Source organism: Conger conger, chromosome 5 (assembly GCF_963514075.1).
Source record: "Conger conger chromosome 5, fConCon1.1, whole genome shotgun sequence".
Lineage (NCBI taxonomy): Eukaryota > Metazoa > Chordata > Actinopteri > Anguilliformes > Congridae > Conger > Conger conger.
In genome coordinates, this window is record NC_083764.1 from 35,535,217 (window position 1) to 35,552,633 (window position 17,417).

The following is a 17,417-nucleotide window of genomic DNA, read 5'->3' on the forward strand; positions in this document are numbered from 1 at the left end:
ACCACAGTTGTTTTCCGTGGTCGTCCGGGTCTTTTAGTGTTGCTGAGCTCACCGGTGCGTTCTTTCTTTTCAAGAATGTTCCAAACAGTTGATTTGGCCACACCTGATGTTTTTGCTATCTCTCTGATGGGTTTGTTTTGATTTTTCAGCCTAATGATGGCTTGCTTCACTGATAGTGACAGCTCTTTGGATCTCATATTGAGAGTTGACAGCAACAGATTCAAAATGCAAATATCACACTTGAAATGAACTCTAGACCTTTTATCTGCTCCTTGTAAATGAGATAATGAGGGAATAACACACACCTGGCCATGGAACAGCTGAGCAGCCAATTGTCCCATTACTTTTGGTCCCTTAAAAAGTGGGAGGCACATATAGAAACTGTTGTAATTCCTACACCGTTCACCTGATTTGGATGTAAATACCCTCAAATTAAAGCTGAAAGTCTGCAGTTAAAGCATATCTTGTTCGTTTCATTTCAAATCCATTGTGGTGGTGTATAGAGCCAAAAAGAGGAGAATTGTGTCGATGTCCCAATATTTATGGACCTGACTGTATTTCCAGACAAACAATTGTTAAATCTGGACAGTAGCCACCTCCACCTACAGCCAAATACATTCCATTATATAATTGCATTGCATTCGTTTCCACTACATTAGGGTATCCATGTGACGTTGATGTTTGTGTACTGCTGGGTGTATACGAGTGGCGTATACGAGTGGCACTGTAGCGTAGTGGTTAAGGTGCCTGACTGGGACCCACAAGGTCGGTGGTTTGAACCCCAATTTGCCAATTGCACTGCCCAGGGTATGGGATGGGAGGGTTCTTGGATAGGGGTCTGCATTTCATCGCTATCAATGACCACCGCTCACCCAAACTGGAACTTGTAATGCAGCAAGATGGCTATGCCAAACATTAGAATACAAAGTTTCATGCAGAACACAGGCAACTGAGCTGCACAGTCCAGTGCATGGATTGGAATTCAACAAGCAAACTCGCAGAATCACTCACTTTGTGCGAATGTCCGGGTCTTCGTAACTTGAGTGACACATCTCACTGAAGCGGGAGACAAAGAAGTCATAGCTGCGGTGGTAGGACGGTGTGTCCTCCTCAATGTTGGCAAACTTCACAAACTGGAGAGACAAACAGAATCAGCTGATACACAGAATCAGTCTGATACCTTTCAGGAACCATGCACACCAATGATAAGTGTTAGTGCCACAAAAAACATTTATTGCCGATGGCTTTTTTCTGTGTAATGTGGTTTTAGTGCACTAATCCTTTTGCCATAGAAAAATGGTTTTCCATTGTTTTCACAGCAGAAAAGGTAATAGAATTAACATTGTTTGAGTTTCCCAATTGAAACTTCATGTGATTGTATAATGATGCTTAATGGCATTATATGTCCCAGACCAGGCCAAATCCAAACACTAAAACTGTCTGAGGTCAATTTAATCACTGTCATCCCCACCACTAATACATTGGAGTGCAGACAAGTCTGAAGTTGATAATGATTTGTACAGGAGGACAAAGTTGTGTGCAGCAATCCTTCAGCTGACAAACCCAAAGAATACTGGGGCAGCCTGCAGCCTTATGGTTAAGTTAGATGACTGGGACCCGGTAGGCTGGTGGTTCAAGCCCCTTCAGCAAGGCCCTTAACACCACATTGATCCAGGGGGATTGATCCCTGCTTAGCCTAATCAACTGTAAGTCACATTGGATAAAAGCGTGAGCTAAATAACTGTAATGCAATGTAATGTAATCTGCAATTTGGATTGCGTTTGAGTAGAAATCCCTGCGGTTGTTTTTATGTAGGACAAACCAAAAATTTTAGATAAACACAAATATTTAATTTGAACAGAAATGTGAACTAGGCATGGGGACACTGTACAGGCCAGATTCCCTTCCCCTCCATTTAGGATACTTTTAGAGTGCTTTTTTACTTTACTTTTTTAACTGCATTAATACATTCATACTTTTTCAATTAAATAAAATATTAAAAACAACTGTGACACCCCTGTGTGGGAGATGTGGCAGTTCCGGGTTTGCTAATTTGGCACATGAAGAAAGAGAACGCACCCACACAAATTTGAAATAAACAAATAAACAGACAGGTGTTAAATCTAACATTTCACTCCTGATACGTATGGGTAAATTTCCAGTGAATAGATCTATAAATACCCTCATATTAAAGGTGACAGTCTGCACTTTAACCTCATATTCATTGTTTAATTTCAAATGCAATGGGTTGAAGTACAGAGCTAAAAGAAATTATAAGAAATTGTACCACTGTCCAAATACTTACAGACTGCACTGAATGTAAAAACTGATTGAGACATTAGTCAGTACAAATATTAATGAACAAGCTGAAAGGCAAGCAAGTGTTAGTTATTGGCAAGCAAGTGTTGGTACAATGAATATCATTAATGAATGATAAAGCTGTAATGTTAGGTATTGATAAGCAAGTTTCAGCAGACAAAGGACAGCTGTAAAGTAAGTAACAGTTGTAACATTTGTTTTTGGTAAGCACGTATTGGTACAGAAATGATCAAGGAGTGTCATTTCCAGGATGGTAAAAACATCTTTTTCCCTGAGACCCAGATAAGATTTACTGGCCAGATTAGGCAAGTGACAGATCAATCAACTGGCCTGAACCAATCTCATAGTGACCCCAGGGCAGCGTGCACTCCGCATTCTTGACCCCAGGGTGCCATACTTTTCTGTAAATTAATATCAGCACCAAAATCCAGGGCAGATGGCTTCCCTTGCACAAGAAATCAGCAATTGAACAGCCCAGACACTTCAAAAAGACCGGGTGTTCCTTTGACTTTAGTGCAGACTGTCTCTCCTATATTCATTTGCAATATAATATAAAATCTCACAGATGCTGGCCTAGTTCTGCAAAAGTAATCTCTCCTTAATCGCCTGGCCGGATGCATTTTAGTCCCCCATAAGCAGGGCTGTAAACTTGCACAGATGCAACAAATCTAAGCACACAAATACACACCCAGCCACACAGACATAAGCATGCACACACACATACACACACCCAGCCACACACATACACATGCACACACACAAACTGTGGTAAAATATTCAACTCAATTTCCTGAGTGAGAGGCTATAATGACTCATCAAAATTAGCATAATCTGTAATGGTAGAATTTATCTTGACTTAACTCTAGTGATGAACAGAATGAAATTGTTTATTGTTTATGGAAGAGTATGGATTTGTCTGGATATAAACAAAGCAATAAAAGGCAAAAAAAATCATATGAAGGCCTCAATCAATTACACTCACTAAGCACTTTATTAGATATTTATTACACTTATTCTTTAGACTTCCACTGCTGTAGCCTATCCACTTTGAGTTATGATGCGTTGTGTGTTCAGAGATGCTCAGTGGATTGTTTTGTATTTTGCACCATTTTTTGCAAACTCTAGAGACTAGTTTGCATTAAAAAAGTGACTTTGACCGTGGAATGATTGTTGGTGCCAGACAGGGGGGCTTGAGTATTGCAGAGTGGGGTGCAAAAAACAAAAAACATCCAGTGAGCAGCAATTCTGTGGGCAGAAACGCACTGTGAATGAGAGAGGTCGGAGGAGAAGGGCCAGACTAGTCGAAGCTGACAGGAAGCTGACAGTAACGCAAATAACCATGCATTACAACAGTGGTATGCAGAAGAGCATCTCTGAACACGTGAAACCTCTATGTCTATAGCAGCAGAAGACTGAAAATTAAGTCTAATAAATACCTAATAAAATATGCTGTATAAGTATATATTTTATGAGACCAAGAAATAAATAAAAAACTGGTATTTTTTTGCCATAAAATCTCAAGAACTGTTTTTGCCGAAGCACATACTTGCGCTCATCTTGTTATAGAGAGCCAATACAAAACATAGATAATTGCATTTCCATCTACAAGTACTTTTGAAGAAAATGGATAACAATGACAATTCCTCCAGAGAAATACAAGTAAACAATTGACATTCTATCGACATTTCTCTCCAAGTTAGCACATTTTTAGAATGAGAAACGATTATGCAGTTGGTCCGCCCGACCCTTGTCATGAAAAGGACAATGACATTACCTTATTTCTTGTAGTATGTGGATTTCCAAAATGCAGAGAAAGTGAGGTCCCCCACGCTTGTTTTACCACCCACGTGTTACAAAATAAGGAACTGTTGTCGCTTTCCTTGTGTCGCCATAAGTTAACGCTTTCAAACAGTATATCTTGTAACCATAGTGAATTATTTGGTCATATTTATTGTAAATGTACTGGGAGATGTAGTTGCTGTGCTCTCTCCTTGGTTGGTCTCTGCTTATGGTGATGCTGTGATGACTCACCGAGTTGGTGCCCAGGATTTGCAGGTCGGGCTTGTCGGCCTCCAAAAGCTTGCGAACCATCTTCAGGAAGCTCTCCACAAACAGGTTAATGCTCTGGCAGTGACAGGCCATTAGTAGCTGATCCAGGGCTTCCATGGCAATACACACGTACCTGCAGAGAGAGGGCACCACACCGATCACCAGACGTCCAGAGGCACAGCGCACAACACAAGATCAGGCTGCTATCACCAACTGAGGGTATGGCACCGACAACCAACTGAGCATGATACATAATGATACACAATACTACAGTGTGACATACAAAAGAACAGACGAACGAACAAACTGACAGCAACCCATCCATAGTTCATCGGGTGGGGGACATGAGCAAGTTGTGGGGCTGGCGGGTAGCGGAACAGGGGGTAGCGGAACAAGTTAAACTAAAGAAACAAGCAAAGTAGAAATGATCTTATTGATTTAACATTCCACATGCTGTGTCACATCCCATGAGGACAGGCTGACTCTTTGGCCAATAAGAGAAGACAAACACTAAATACATATAGGCTCACTCACCTTTCTTTTGTCTAGCTCTTCCTTTCAAAAAATAAAAAATGAAACAGAACATCTGCTCCATTCCAGTGCCTGGAAAAACTATTGTATTACACCTTAAACAGAGTTTGTGGGGATCTCTCTTTTTTCACCTGTCTTTGTTACCAGTGAAAATAGCTGCATCTTCGATGTAATTTTTGAAAATGGCACAAAACCTCACCCCACCTTACATGCTCTCTCAGAACACTGCCTCACCCCACCCATTCTCACCCATATCTGTGGCGGGCCACATCCCGGGACAGCCTCTCTGAGAGGTACGCCCCGATCCTGTCCAGCTTCTCTGGGGCAGACAGGGCGTAGAAGGTCAGCTTCTCCATGTTGGCCTTCACCAGCCCGTCCTGCAGAAAGACATCAAACCAAAGGATCCATCACAGGGTACACACTGTACAACGAGCAAAGCCTCGGAGCACTATTTATTATTTCACAGGGTATATCAGCACACATAAACGTACAAATGTTGATCCTTCTCCTAAATATCCTCAAAGGAAAAATGGGAGTAGCTGTAGAAAAAGTCATGTAAAATGTGAAAAGCAAGTTGTTTTGCATAAAAGCTTCTGCAAAATGATGAAATTGTATCATTATTTCATCATCTTTATCATTTTCAACATTTAAAATAATGTTGAGTTATTCAAGGACTGCTTGGGCATTATATAAGCTCGTACTAAAAATTATTTGAAAATAAACTTCATAAAAATCATCATTCTTTTTTTTTCTACCCAAAACCGAGCAATGATATTTGGAAGACATACACAAAATGAAATTAGCCGGAAATGTGAGCATATACTATAACAGGAAATTAAACAAAGGCAATTTACGCACAAGAATGCAACAGATATATTACACGACAGAACAATATCACAAATACATCCCTGATCGACAGTTTGTCATGCCCCTCCTTTCGTTTGGAATACAGGTATGAATAATTTTGTAAGATGCAGATAGTGTTGTCTCCCCTCACAACCCTAATAGCAACAATCATAATGGAAATGAGCTCTCAAACTGAAAAAATTATAAAAATGGCCATCTTTAGACTGGAATTATTATGGGTTTTCTTAGATAAAGCCACTATGCCTGCCATTTATCAATCTAATTTTGAAATGGCCTAGATTCTATTGCCTTGTCTGAAATTACAGAAAACAAAAGGTATTTGCAGCTTTATTTCAGAATAATGCTCTTTATGGAAGGGCAATCCCTCATTTGATGTTTGCACAGTTGTTCACAAAGGCCTACACATCTTACAACTTTTAACATAAATACTGAATTTGACAAACATACAGACATACAGTGGTGTGAAAAAGTATTTGCCCCCTTCCTGATTTCTTATTTTTTTGCATGTTTGTCACACTTAAATGTTTCAGATCATCAAACAAATTTAAATATTAGTCAAAGACAACACAAGTAATCACAAAATGCAGTTTTTAAATGAAGGTTTTTATTATTAAGGGAGAAAAAAAATCCAAACCTACATGGCCCTGTGTGAAAAAGTGATTGCCCCCCCCTGTTAAAACATAACTTAACTGTGGTTTATCAAACCTGAGTTCAATTTCTCTAGCCACACCCAGGCCTGATTACTGCCATACCTGTTCTCAATCAAGAAATCACTTAAATAGGACCTGCCTGACAAAGTGAAGTAGACCTCAAAAGCTAGACATCATGCCGAGATCTAAAGAAATTCAGGAACAAATGAGAAAGAAAGTAATTGAGATCTATCAGTCTGGAAAAGGTTATAAAGCCATTTCTAAAGCTTTGGGACTCCAGTGAACCACAGTGAGAGTCATTATCCACAAATGGCGAAAACATGGAACAGTGGTGAACCTTCCCAGGAGTGGCCGGCCGACCAAAATTACCCCAAGAGCGCAGCGACGACTCATCCAAGAGGTCACAAAAGACCCCACAACAACATCCAAAGAACTGCAGGCCTCACTTGCCTCAGTTAAGGTCAGTGTTCATGACTCCACCATAAGAAAGAGACTGGGCAAAAATGGCCTCCATGGCAGAGTTCCAAGACGAAAACCACTGCTGAGCAAAAAGAACATTAAGGCTCGTCTCAATTTTGCCAGAAAACATCTTGATGATCCCCAAGACTTTTGGGAAAATACTCTGTGGTCTGACGAGACAAAAGTTGAACTGGAAGGTGTGTGTCCCATTACATCTGGTGTAAAAGTAACACCGCATTTCAGAAAAAGAACATCATACCAACAGTAAAATATGGTGGTGGTAGTGCGATGGTCTGGGGCTGTTTTGCTGCTTCAGGACCTGGAAGACTTGCTGTGATAAATGGAACCATGAATTCTGCTGTCTACCAAAAAATCCTGAAGGAGAATGTCCGGCCATCTGTTTGTGACCTCAAGCTGAAACAAACTTGGGTTCTGCAGCAGGACAATGATCTAAAACAAACCAGCAAGTCCACCTCTGAATGGTTGAAGAAAAACAAAATGAAGACTTTGGAGTGGCCTAGTCAAAGTCCTGACCTGAATCCTATTGAGATGCTGTGGCATGACCTTAAAAAGGCGGTTCATGCTCAAAAACCCTCCAATGTGGCTGAATTACAACAATTCTGCAAAGATGAGTGGGCCAAAATTCCTCCACAGCGCTGTAAGAGACTCATTGCAAGTTATCGCAAATGCTTGATTGCAGTTGTTGCTGCTAAGGGTGGCCCAACCAGTTATTAGGTTTAGGGGGCAATCACTTTTTCACACAGGGCCATGTAGGTTTGGATTTTTTTTCTCCCTTAATAATAAAAACCTTCATTTAAAAACTGCATTTTGTGTTTACTTGTGTTGTCTTTGACTAATATTTAAATTTGTTTGATGATCTGAAACATTTAAGTGTGACAGACATGCAAAAAAATAAGAAATCAGGACAGCAAACACTTTTTCACACCACTGTACATTAAACAATATTTGGCTGGAAAGAAAAGTCAGTACCATACATGCAATGTGAATAAAAATGAACAGAAAATAATGACAAAAAAACAATAACAAAATAACAATAATGGTATCTTAACAATAATAGCAGCACACTGATATCAAAACATAATATTAGGCATACCATATCACAGTAATAAAACCAGAGACCCACCCCCCCCCCCCCCCCCACTGCTATAATATTTACCTTTTCACCATAACTTTAGGTATTCCAAAAATATTTAGTTTTTGTGCTTTTTTAATGCATTCATTCTGATTTTAAAACTAACTTTCCCTTTGCTCTTTCTTCTTATTTCCTTTTGTCTTATGGAATGTGACCTGTCACCAGCCCTCAACCTGTCTGATCTTTTTCCACCTTGAACCATACAAACTATATTCATCATTTCCCTGAGATGCTAAGGTTTCTACTCTTCTATGATATTTTATAATGGATGTAAAATGCTCAATTTGTAAATCTTGATCTGAGGTTGAAAATAAATATTTTGTCAAGAAGTAAAATAACATTTACAACCTTTAACATGATATTTTTTAAATCCCCAAGCAGAGCAGTCTGTAGGTCCATTTCAGCCTTGATATCATAAATTCGTAGCTAAATTTGAATTTGAAACCAGAAAAGGCTCACTATAGGACAGTACCAAAAAATATATGGAATAGATTTCATCTTGTCATAATCTAAATACTGGAGATTGGTGAATACCCCATCGACGTAACATTTCTTTGGTGGCTAAAATTTTATACAATAGTTTCAACTAGTGCATTGAAGACCCTAGAGGAAAGTATAGTTCCTACAGTCCTAGAGTTTGGACATGGAAAGAGAAGGAAGCCTGTGTGATGTTCTGGTTTCTTTGAATTATCATAATACTCTATGGTCTCAATTATCTGTCTTATGTTATCTCCAATGAAACGACCCTGAGTGAAACCTGCTTGATCACTATGTATAATGTCTGAAATTGCATTTTTGATTCTGTGCATGATGCATGTGGCTAATATTTTAGCATCACAACACAGTAAAGGAAAAGGTCCCCAATTGTTTTTTTTAAAGACAGGGTCCTTAAATTGACCACCTGGGTCTTGTTTCAATAGTAGAGATAGGAGATCCTCTTGTTGTGTACCTGACAGTTTCCCTATTTCATAAGCATAGTTAAAACATGCCAATAATGGTTATTTCATGACATTTCCATCGAGGCCAGGTGATTTTACAAGTTTGAATGAATTAATTACTCTTAACAGTTCATCTTCCCTAATTATGCCACATGACTTACACTAAGAGGAAGACAGCTTATTATAATCTTTTGGCAAAAACCTTTTATAGTGTTTCTCACACTAATTAACTGGAGGTGACAGGAAGAAATAGATTTGCGGAAAGTATTTGGTGTCCTCTTTAAGTACTTTGTCAGGAGAATCTATGACTATTCCCTCCATTATTACAAGTTTTTGTATATTCTTTTTATTAGAATTTCAATGTTTTTCTACATTTTCTCTGCTTCATTCTTTTAATATGTGTTAGTGGCCCTTTCTTCAATCAGTTGTTATATTTATTTGTATTTTTTTTCTAATGCTATCATAGTTCCACTATCCTTAGTTGAGTCGGACAGCAAGTTTTTTATTGTGAATATCGAATTTGTGACCCTGGAAAGCACATTTAAAAATTTAAAAAATCTCAGACAATTAGTTGGTAATTTAAATTGTGAAAGAAAAAGTTGCTTATACATTTTTTGTGTTATTTATATCTTTTCATTCTCCCTCCAATTAACAGTTTTTAACATTCGGAACAAGGGAAAAACAAATATAAGAATAGTCAATACGACTGGCTTGATTAAGTCGTCTCCATGTAAAAGCCTCTTTCAGTTCTGAACAGATGTGAAAGCCGACATGATCTTCTGCTGTTGTAGCAAATCCGCCTCAACGTTTGACGTGTTGAGCATTCCGAGATGAACAAGTGGTAATCTGAGTTATCATGGCCTTCCTGTCAGCTCGACCCAGTCTGGCCATTCTCCGTTGACCTCTCTCAAGGCATTTCCATCCACAGAACTTCCACTCACAGGATGTAAACTCTAGAGACTGCTGGGCGTGAAAATCCCAGGCGATCAGCAGTTACAGAATTACTCAAACCAGCCCGTCTTGCACCAACAATCATGCCACGGTCAAAATCACTGAAATCACATTTTTCCCCATTCCGATGGTTGATGTGAACATTAACTGAAGCTCCTGAGCTGTATCTGCATTGCACTGCTGCCACACGATTGGCTAATTAGATAATCACATGAATAAGTAGGTGTACAGGTGTTCCTAATAAAGTGCTCAGTGAGTGTACATCGCAACAATAAAACAGTGCTTCCACAAATAATCATGTAGGCTGGCATTTCCATGCATCCCAATTTACATTATAAAAGATGTGTGGAATAATGAGAGGTGAGAGGAAGCAGAGGTGAAGTAATGGGTCCAACAGACGCCAAAATCAACCACAACACACTGAGCTATCAGGCAGAAAACCAGCAAACATATATTTACAGCTAATGGAAAAGGCAGTTTTTCTGGCCACTGGTGGCTTTTGGGAGTTGGTTTTGTGAAATAGCTTCGGGGACCCAGGAGAAACGAGTGCTCAGGGTATTGTTGTGACATCTAAGGGCTTCCTGTGGAGGTCCGAGGGAGATGATGTAATTACTCCTCACGGGAGTCTCGCTTTTAATACACGTTTTGCGGCATTCTACTCCCATCCACGGGCTATATCGTCATTCAACAAGAGCAGAGTCAATTCCCACTTTATTAAAACAAGAACAGAACAAGCATTGTTCATATAAGGCTCTACCACAAACCTCTTGTGAGGCACTTCTATATCTTGCACACTATGGGTATATTTTTACATAAAGGAACACCATTCAGTGGGATTTCACTGACAATGGCAAGTGCCCCAGGCCATGGTTATGACAACAGGTTCAAGACAGACTGACATAATCTGCATAATGGTGTCAAATTAAGTAACTCAATTTGTTTAAATGGGTAGTTTGCTTCTGGGATTCAGTCAGTTTAAACCTTACTTTATAAAGCCTGAGCTCATCAGTCCGTCAAAATGCAACCCTTTAGGGAAGTTATTTCTAGAAAGTGCTCATAGGCTTGTCACTGCCACTCTTTACTGACTTGTGATCAGCCAGTGGCTGATGTGTCAGTATCTGGGGCTGCGTCTTACAGCCGCAGCTAGAAACTGTGATTTGGTTTGCATAACACAGTAGAGCTGTGACTTTGAGGTTAGTGTAAAATACTGGTTTTGACAGAGGACTCCCTGGAGGATAGTCCAGAAATAACTCCAAAAATGATGGTGTTGTGATAAATGTCATCCTGTCAAAGTACAGTTTAATTGCTATTAGAAATGATGGCACAATAAAACTGATCTCCCATCCCTGGAGCTTGTAAAAGTGCAATCATAACTCCAATGGAAATTAGAGATTTTATTCTCGATAGTGAAGCAAATAATTGTTTGGGCTCGTTGTCCAAACATTGGCTCTTTTTTTGAAGGACTGTATCATAATTTTTTTGTATGATTGGTTTGGAAGCATACACTGAAAAGAACCTCTATTCAATATAACCGCCATGTGTTTTTTTCCAATATGCACACCATATTTCTTATTTCAGAAATGTAAGCAATTATTTAAGTAACATTGTAAAAACATTAATCAAGGTTAAAAGACAATGCATGTCAAAGTTTGACTGCAAATGTTATGTACTGTATACAATGTTATCTGTAAATAATGAATACAATAAATTAATAAATGCAATAAGACGATAAAACTGAACACTGCAGAGGTAAAGAATTAAACTGTTGAAGGAGATAATAGCCCTCACCTCTGGATCCTCTGGAAAGATGTTGTCCACAAGTCTCTTGTATCGGGGTCTTAACGCCCCACAGCATCCACAAACTCCTGGAAAGGGTGGGAACCAGAAAGCCGAATGAGTTACATCAACCCCAACATGCTTCATTTATCAAAAATGATGGATATGGCACATAGTGCTCTATGGGTTCCCTTTCAAGCAGGGGATCTGAATTTACACTGATGCACTCCACTGCCCGTGAGGTCCCCAGGAGTTGAGCCGCTTGGACTCTGGCCAGTGCTGAAATAAGTGTGATGTGTGGTTTTTGACCCAAATCACTGCTCATCCTTCAACCCTCTATATATCAACCCACATCCCTTACCACTCAACCCCTAACCCCTCATCCCTCATCACTCTCACTCCTAAGCTCTCATCCCTCAACCCTTCACTCATCTTTAACCAGATACCTCTAACCCCTCAACCTTCATCCTTCAGCCTTAAGCCTGATTCAAGCTTCATCCAGCAGCCTCCGTACTGCCCGGAAACTCTGTATGGTGCTTGCCTTCATAGTTCCAATTGTTTCAGCCCATTCCGGACAGCAGGAAGCACTACAGAGACAATAAAATAGTTATGTTTGACAATCCGGTGTAGGTTTATGATCTGATCGGTTCAAAGATCTGCTTGGGGTCCTTCCATATAGCGATTTATTGTGATGTATCGCACTTTGATTGCTGCAAATGTTTGAATGACATATTCAGAACAAACATATGCAAGGACCCCGATCAACACGCCGAATGGTAAAAAAAATGCCGTACAGAGGCTGGCAGATGAAGCAGGAATCAGACTTTAACCTATGCAAAAACAAAAAAGCACGCAGAAATAACTCTCTCTTTTGTGCTTTTGTGCTCTCAGTTTTGTGCTTGCTTCTCACAAGTCTGCCCTCTCACTTATCACAAATTTTCACTCTTGCTCTTCAGTTTTCAGATCTATGTCAGGGGATTAAGGCTTGCTAGATGATCAAGCTATGCCTGGATAAATAGCTTCAATCAAAAATTCTCTCTAAATGTTGGAGGGTGAAGCCAAGATAGAACTTTACACACAATTCCGAAGAATTAGTGGACATCAAACGTTGATGAATCTCCCAATATATCGAAATATGAGACCAGTGCCCGATTATTGGACTTAATCTGCATTCATTAAATGTAGTTGAGCTGTACCAGGCTGTTGTACTGGGTGGGTTGTCCTCCAACAAGTTCACATGATCGGTGACATGTATTAAGAACAGAGAATTCTCAAATTCAGGTGGGAATGGAGATACCAAATAATAACAACAAAAAAAATCCAAGTTACTCACATCATTCCTAAGACTTTCCTCATCCTGCCATCTCAATCGAATGTTGTCTTGTTGTGCGAGTTATGCGCAGTCTTTGTTAGCTTCTGTGATGAAGCACTAATGGATTGCTTGCAGTAATGTACAGAAAGGTTTATTTTTAGTTTTATTAATTTCTCTCTAGCAGAATTTTGAATTTTGGCCTCATACCCCCAATGTACTAAGGATGTCGGATAATTGTATTCAAATAAGAACAACCACTTCAAAAAATATCTAGTGATTTACAATGAAATAAATTTGCTGCTGCACCTCACAACAAAACAGTGGGTTTGACTCAAAGACAGCAGATAAATACACAAAATGACTGCCATCCAAGAGCATCAGTCGATAAGAATTTGGCATCACTCCACCTGTACCAATCCCATGCAGTGTCCTTGTGGATGTCATTAAAAATAACCACAACGAAGGCAGCATATTCAGTTTATATTTTTGGCAATTTGGCAACAAGGTTGCTTTTTTCAACAGTGTTGCAACTGAAACACAAGCCAAACATCCTGAAAAATACTTGTATCATATTCTGCAGAGCTGGTCTGTTATTGACTTTCCACTTTCAATGTTTTCTTTTGTAAAAAATTTTAGGTAGCACTTTCACTCTGAAGATAACCAATTTGTGCATTCCAGAACAGCAGCCCATGGAAATCTGCAGTAATGACTCACACTGCAGAACCCATTCTGGGGTTCTGACCTGGTTATTGTAGAATTTGGCTCAGAGATGTTGCAGTAGGGGAGGACAACTGGGGGGAATGGTCAAATCAATCATTTACAGACTGGGGATTGCAATGGTGCAATATAATCATGTTTATTCATATAATACATTTTCATACAATAAACTGCAGCCCAAATCGTTTTACTTTCAAAAGACGTGTATAGCAAACAGGACATACAAAATGTGATAAAAGTCAAACAGCAATAAAAACAACAGGAATTGTGATGGTGAGCTATACCTGACCGGGAATTGTAGTCATACGTTATATTCAGAGACCAGGAAATGTTGTGCGCTATATTCTCAGACCAAGGTTTTCAGTCATGTGCTGTACTCACAGGGATTTTGGGGATTGAGACAGTGCGCCATAGTCAGATACTAGGGATTGAGACAGTGCAGTCACCACAGATCAGAGATTATAATAGTGCCCTATAGGCTATTCACAGATCAGGATATTAATGGCCCGCTTATTCAAGGACGAGGAATTATGCGATTATGCGAAACATAGACCAGGGATTGTGGCCATGAGAAAATGACCGTTGGCACAATTCCTTTATTCACATAAGGCGTAAAAACTGAATATCTATATATCAGGTGGCCAGATCTGGCAATGCGACAGCGGTAGCTGGGGTCTAGACCTGAGCCCTGTTCCAAGGCCTCAGCCAAGCTCTCATGCAGCTCAGCCAGGTTTCCACAGCTCCTTCACAAACGCAGCGAGCACGGCGCTATTCTTAGCGAGGCGCCTCCATGTTACTCGATGGTACCGAGCCTCTACGCCCCCCTCGCCTTGGCCTCCAGCCCAGAGGCAAGCACCACCCTCAGACAAACGTGACGCAGCGGGGTTCTGGTGGGTGAAAACGCGCATGAATCACCGAACGCGACGGCCGCCATTGCGCCGTGGTGAGGGGTTCCACCCACTCTTAAAACCGCCGTTCGGCCATTTTCTTCCACAAGACGAGGAGAGGGTGTGCGGAATGGGGGAGGGGGAAACATTCTGTATGAATCCAACTGTTTGTAAGGTTTCCGATGAAGATGTGAGTTTTTATAAAGCTGTTTATTTGTAACACTAGTAGCTTAGTTGCTAAGGTACATGATTGAGATCTGGAAGGTTGGTGGTTCAAGCCCTGGTGTAGCCACGATAAGATCCACACAGCTCAACTTGAGTGAGGCCCTTAAGCTCCAGGGGGGACTGTCCCCTGCTTGTCTAATAAAAGCCTCAACTACAGTAAATAACAAATTCTTTATTTATTATTTATTTATTTACTGCTACCTACTGGCCAGGTCTCTCTTCAAAATGTTGATTTCAGTGTGGTCAAATTCACCTGAATATATAAAGAAGAATACAAGTAACAAAACCGGGATATGCGGCACATGGACACAGCATCACCCACTTTCCACCTCTCTCTATGCCCCCAGCTTTGTGGAAGTGAGAGTTCAGTTTGGTTATGCAAGTTAATTAAACTTTATAAATTAATAAATATTTCCCCAAAAAACAGGTTCCAACATTATCGGCACCCTGGTTATAAATATATAAAATACTTTGAGCAAAAACCCTTGGCAAAGATGACAGCCATAAGTCTTTTACTATAATTTGTGATAAGGAGGGAGGGATTTCTGACCATTCCCCCACGCAGAACTTTTCAGAAACTTTGATATCCTTGGGATACTCCCCCTCTTCAGAATTTAAGTATGGAGACTGAGAGGGCCGTTGCAGAACATGGTTGTTGTTCCTTTCGGAGACTGTAGTTAAGTAAAGTGTAGATTAACTAAATTAAGTAAAATTGTTTTGCCAATTACACATTGTTTGATTTTACTTATAATTGTTAACTGTCAATTCTAGCACCTGTGGTTTGACATTACTGAATAGAAAGCACTGGAACATGAGTAAATATATTGAAATAAAAGTATAGTTTTCCTATATGTTTGATTGTATGCAGCCTCTCTGTTTTTGTTAAGGGTGCCAATAATTCTGGAGGCCACTGTATCAATGCAGACACCCTGTGTCTCTGTTGGACTTCATTCACAGGTCACTTCCCAACTGTGCACATTTTATTGGCCAGAGGTTGCTAATGTGTGATGTCCTACCCCCACAGTGGTGTACATCCTAGAGTTTACACTCTCCATAAATCCCACCTGCTTCCGCTATTGTGGGTGACTCATTTCTAATGGATGGGGCTCACGTGGCTAATAAATGTGAGAGCAGCACGATGCTGCTATAAAAAGGCAAATCTATGGGTCCGCACTCTACCGGCCTTTTAACCCTGTCAGTCCTAACAGTGCCATGTGGCACTCCAGCATAACTGCCGTAAAATCCCAAGGGTGCTTTATGGCACTCTCTACCTTTTCAACCAATCAAAATGACTCCTATACTATTGTTTTGAGCCCCTATTAAAACCCTACTACATTTTCGAAATTTTGTCCACCAAAGCCAAAACCCCTTGGGATGTGGGTGGAGCCACATCATATTGGGTTGGGTCTGAAAGTGTCAATTGGGAGCTACTTGGGTGTCACGCTGGGGTCGTTTTTCCCGTAACACAGGAGTCAAAGACAGGGATGCAGCTACCCGAGGTCCTGCTCCATCTCGATCCAAAATTTTACATCCATGGAGCCACTTGCATTTTAGCTTAATTCAGCTCATTTCTGAGTAGTTCCTGCTGCTATCAGCAGAGTCCAAAAGCTCTTGGTGTGCCTGCATGTCCTCTACCTCGTTTCGGGTTGGAAAAATCAGTGGGCTATTTCATGAGCTATCTGAGAAATCATGTTCCTGTTCAACTGGGACCTGTGACCTCGGTGCTGCAGAGCAAAGCCAAGCCCAGTCCTGAAGCCTGTTGCACATAAGCATGTACATCTGAAAAAAGTGTGATAGCAGTTTACAAAGCATGCAGCCAAACCCTGAACACTCTTTCAGCTACTCTCTGACAAAATTGTTAAGTATGGTATTGATTTGCTACCAACACAGCAGAAGTTCAATAAAAGTATGTGTGCCACACAACGTCATTAATGCAGACAAAACTCAACATTTCATCATCAACATTTTTAATGAAATACCGCTTCCACTTCCGTAATTCTGCTCAGAGCACATCTCAATCTCCTCATGGACCGCACAGCCCAAATTTCACACTTCCAAATTCAATTTTAGAAGGAGCTTTGCAATTTAGCCAATGCAACCAAAACCCATGCAGGCTTTATTTTCATGCAGTCGGCAAACGTATGAATGTCACCGTTCATGATCCGATCCAGCGCTTTCCTACACGATTATCGGAGCGGAGTCGGGCTCTGGCACGGTGCAATGTGGCATCTGCATGGGCTTTAAAGCCACGGATGAGCTCTAATTGGCCGCTGATGAAGGGGTTGAGGACGACACGCTCGGCTGCTGCTGAACACATGTGCCGGGTCTTCTCCTCGATAATGGCAACCAGCCGTGCTATTTTTAGCCCTGCGCTGGGCTGCAAGCCTCTGAGCTTTAAGATTACATTTCATAAATCTGCAGAGAATCCGGAGGTTTCCCCCAGCCGCACACGCTCAGCAGACATGGAGAACAGGACGCGTGAACGGGCCGATCGGACAAACGGGCGAAGAATGTTCGCTGGAAAATTTTTTTATACATTTTCGTACGCGGGGTCACGCGACGTTGCCACGGTTCAAATCGCAG

The 17,417-nt window shown here is 40.6% G+C and overlaps 1 protein-coding gene across 4 annotated transcripts in view; it reads right to left on the reverse strand.

The window, feature by feature from the left end:
- Positions 1-17,417, reverse strand: part of LOC133128794 (protein EFR3 homolog B) — a 61,335-nt gene that overhangs the window by 26,942 nt on the left and 16,976 nt on the right. For 3 of the 4 annotated variants that reach the window (XM_061242581.1, XM_061242584.1, XM_061242582.1), the window contains 4 exons: positions 11,706-11,782; positions 5,149-5,276; positions 4,351-4,501; positions 1,012-1,133 (listed from right to left, as the gene is read on the reverse strand). In XM_061242581.1, the coding sequence (XP_061098565.1) occupies positions 1,012-1,133; positions 4,351-4,501; positions 5,149-5,276; positions 11,706-11,782 (478 nt within the window). Of the gene's footprint in view, positions 1-1,011; positions 1,134-4,350; positions 4,502-5,148; positions 5,277-11,705; positions 11,783-16,986; positions 17,086-17,417 lie in introns of those variants that run through there. The other variant, XM_061242583.1, reaches the window with a different exon arrangement.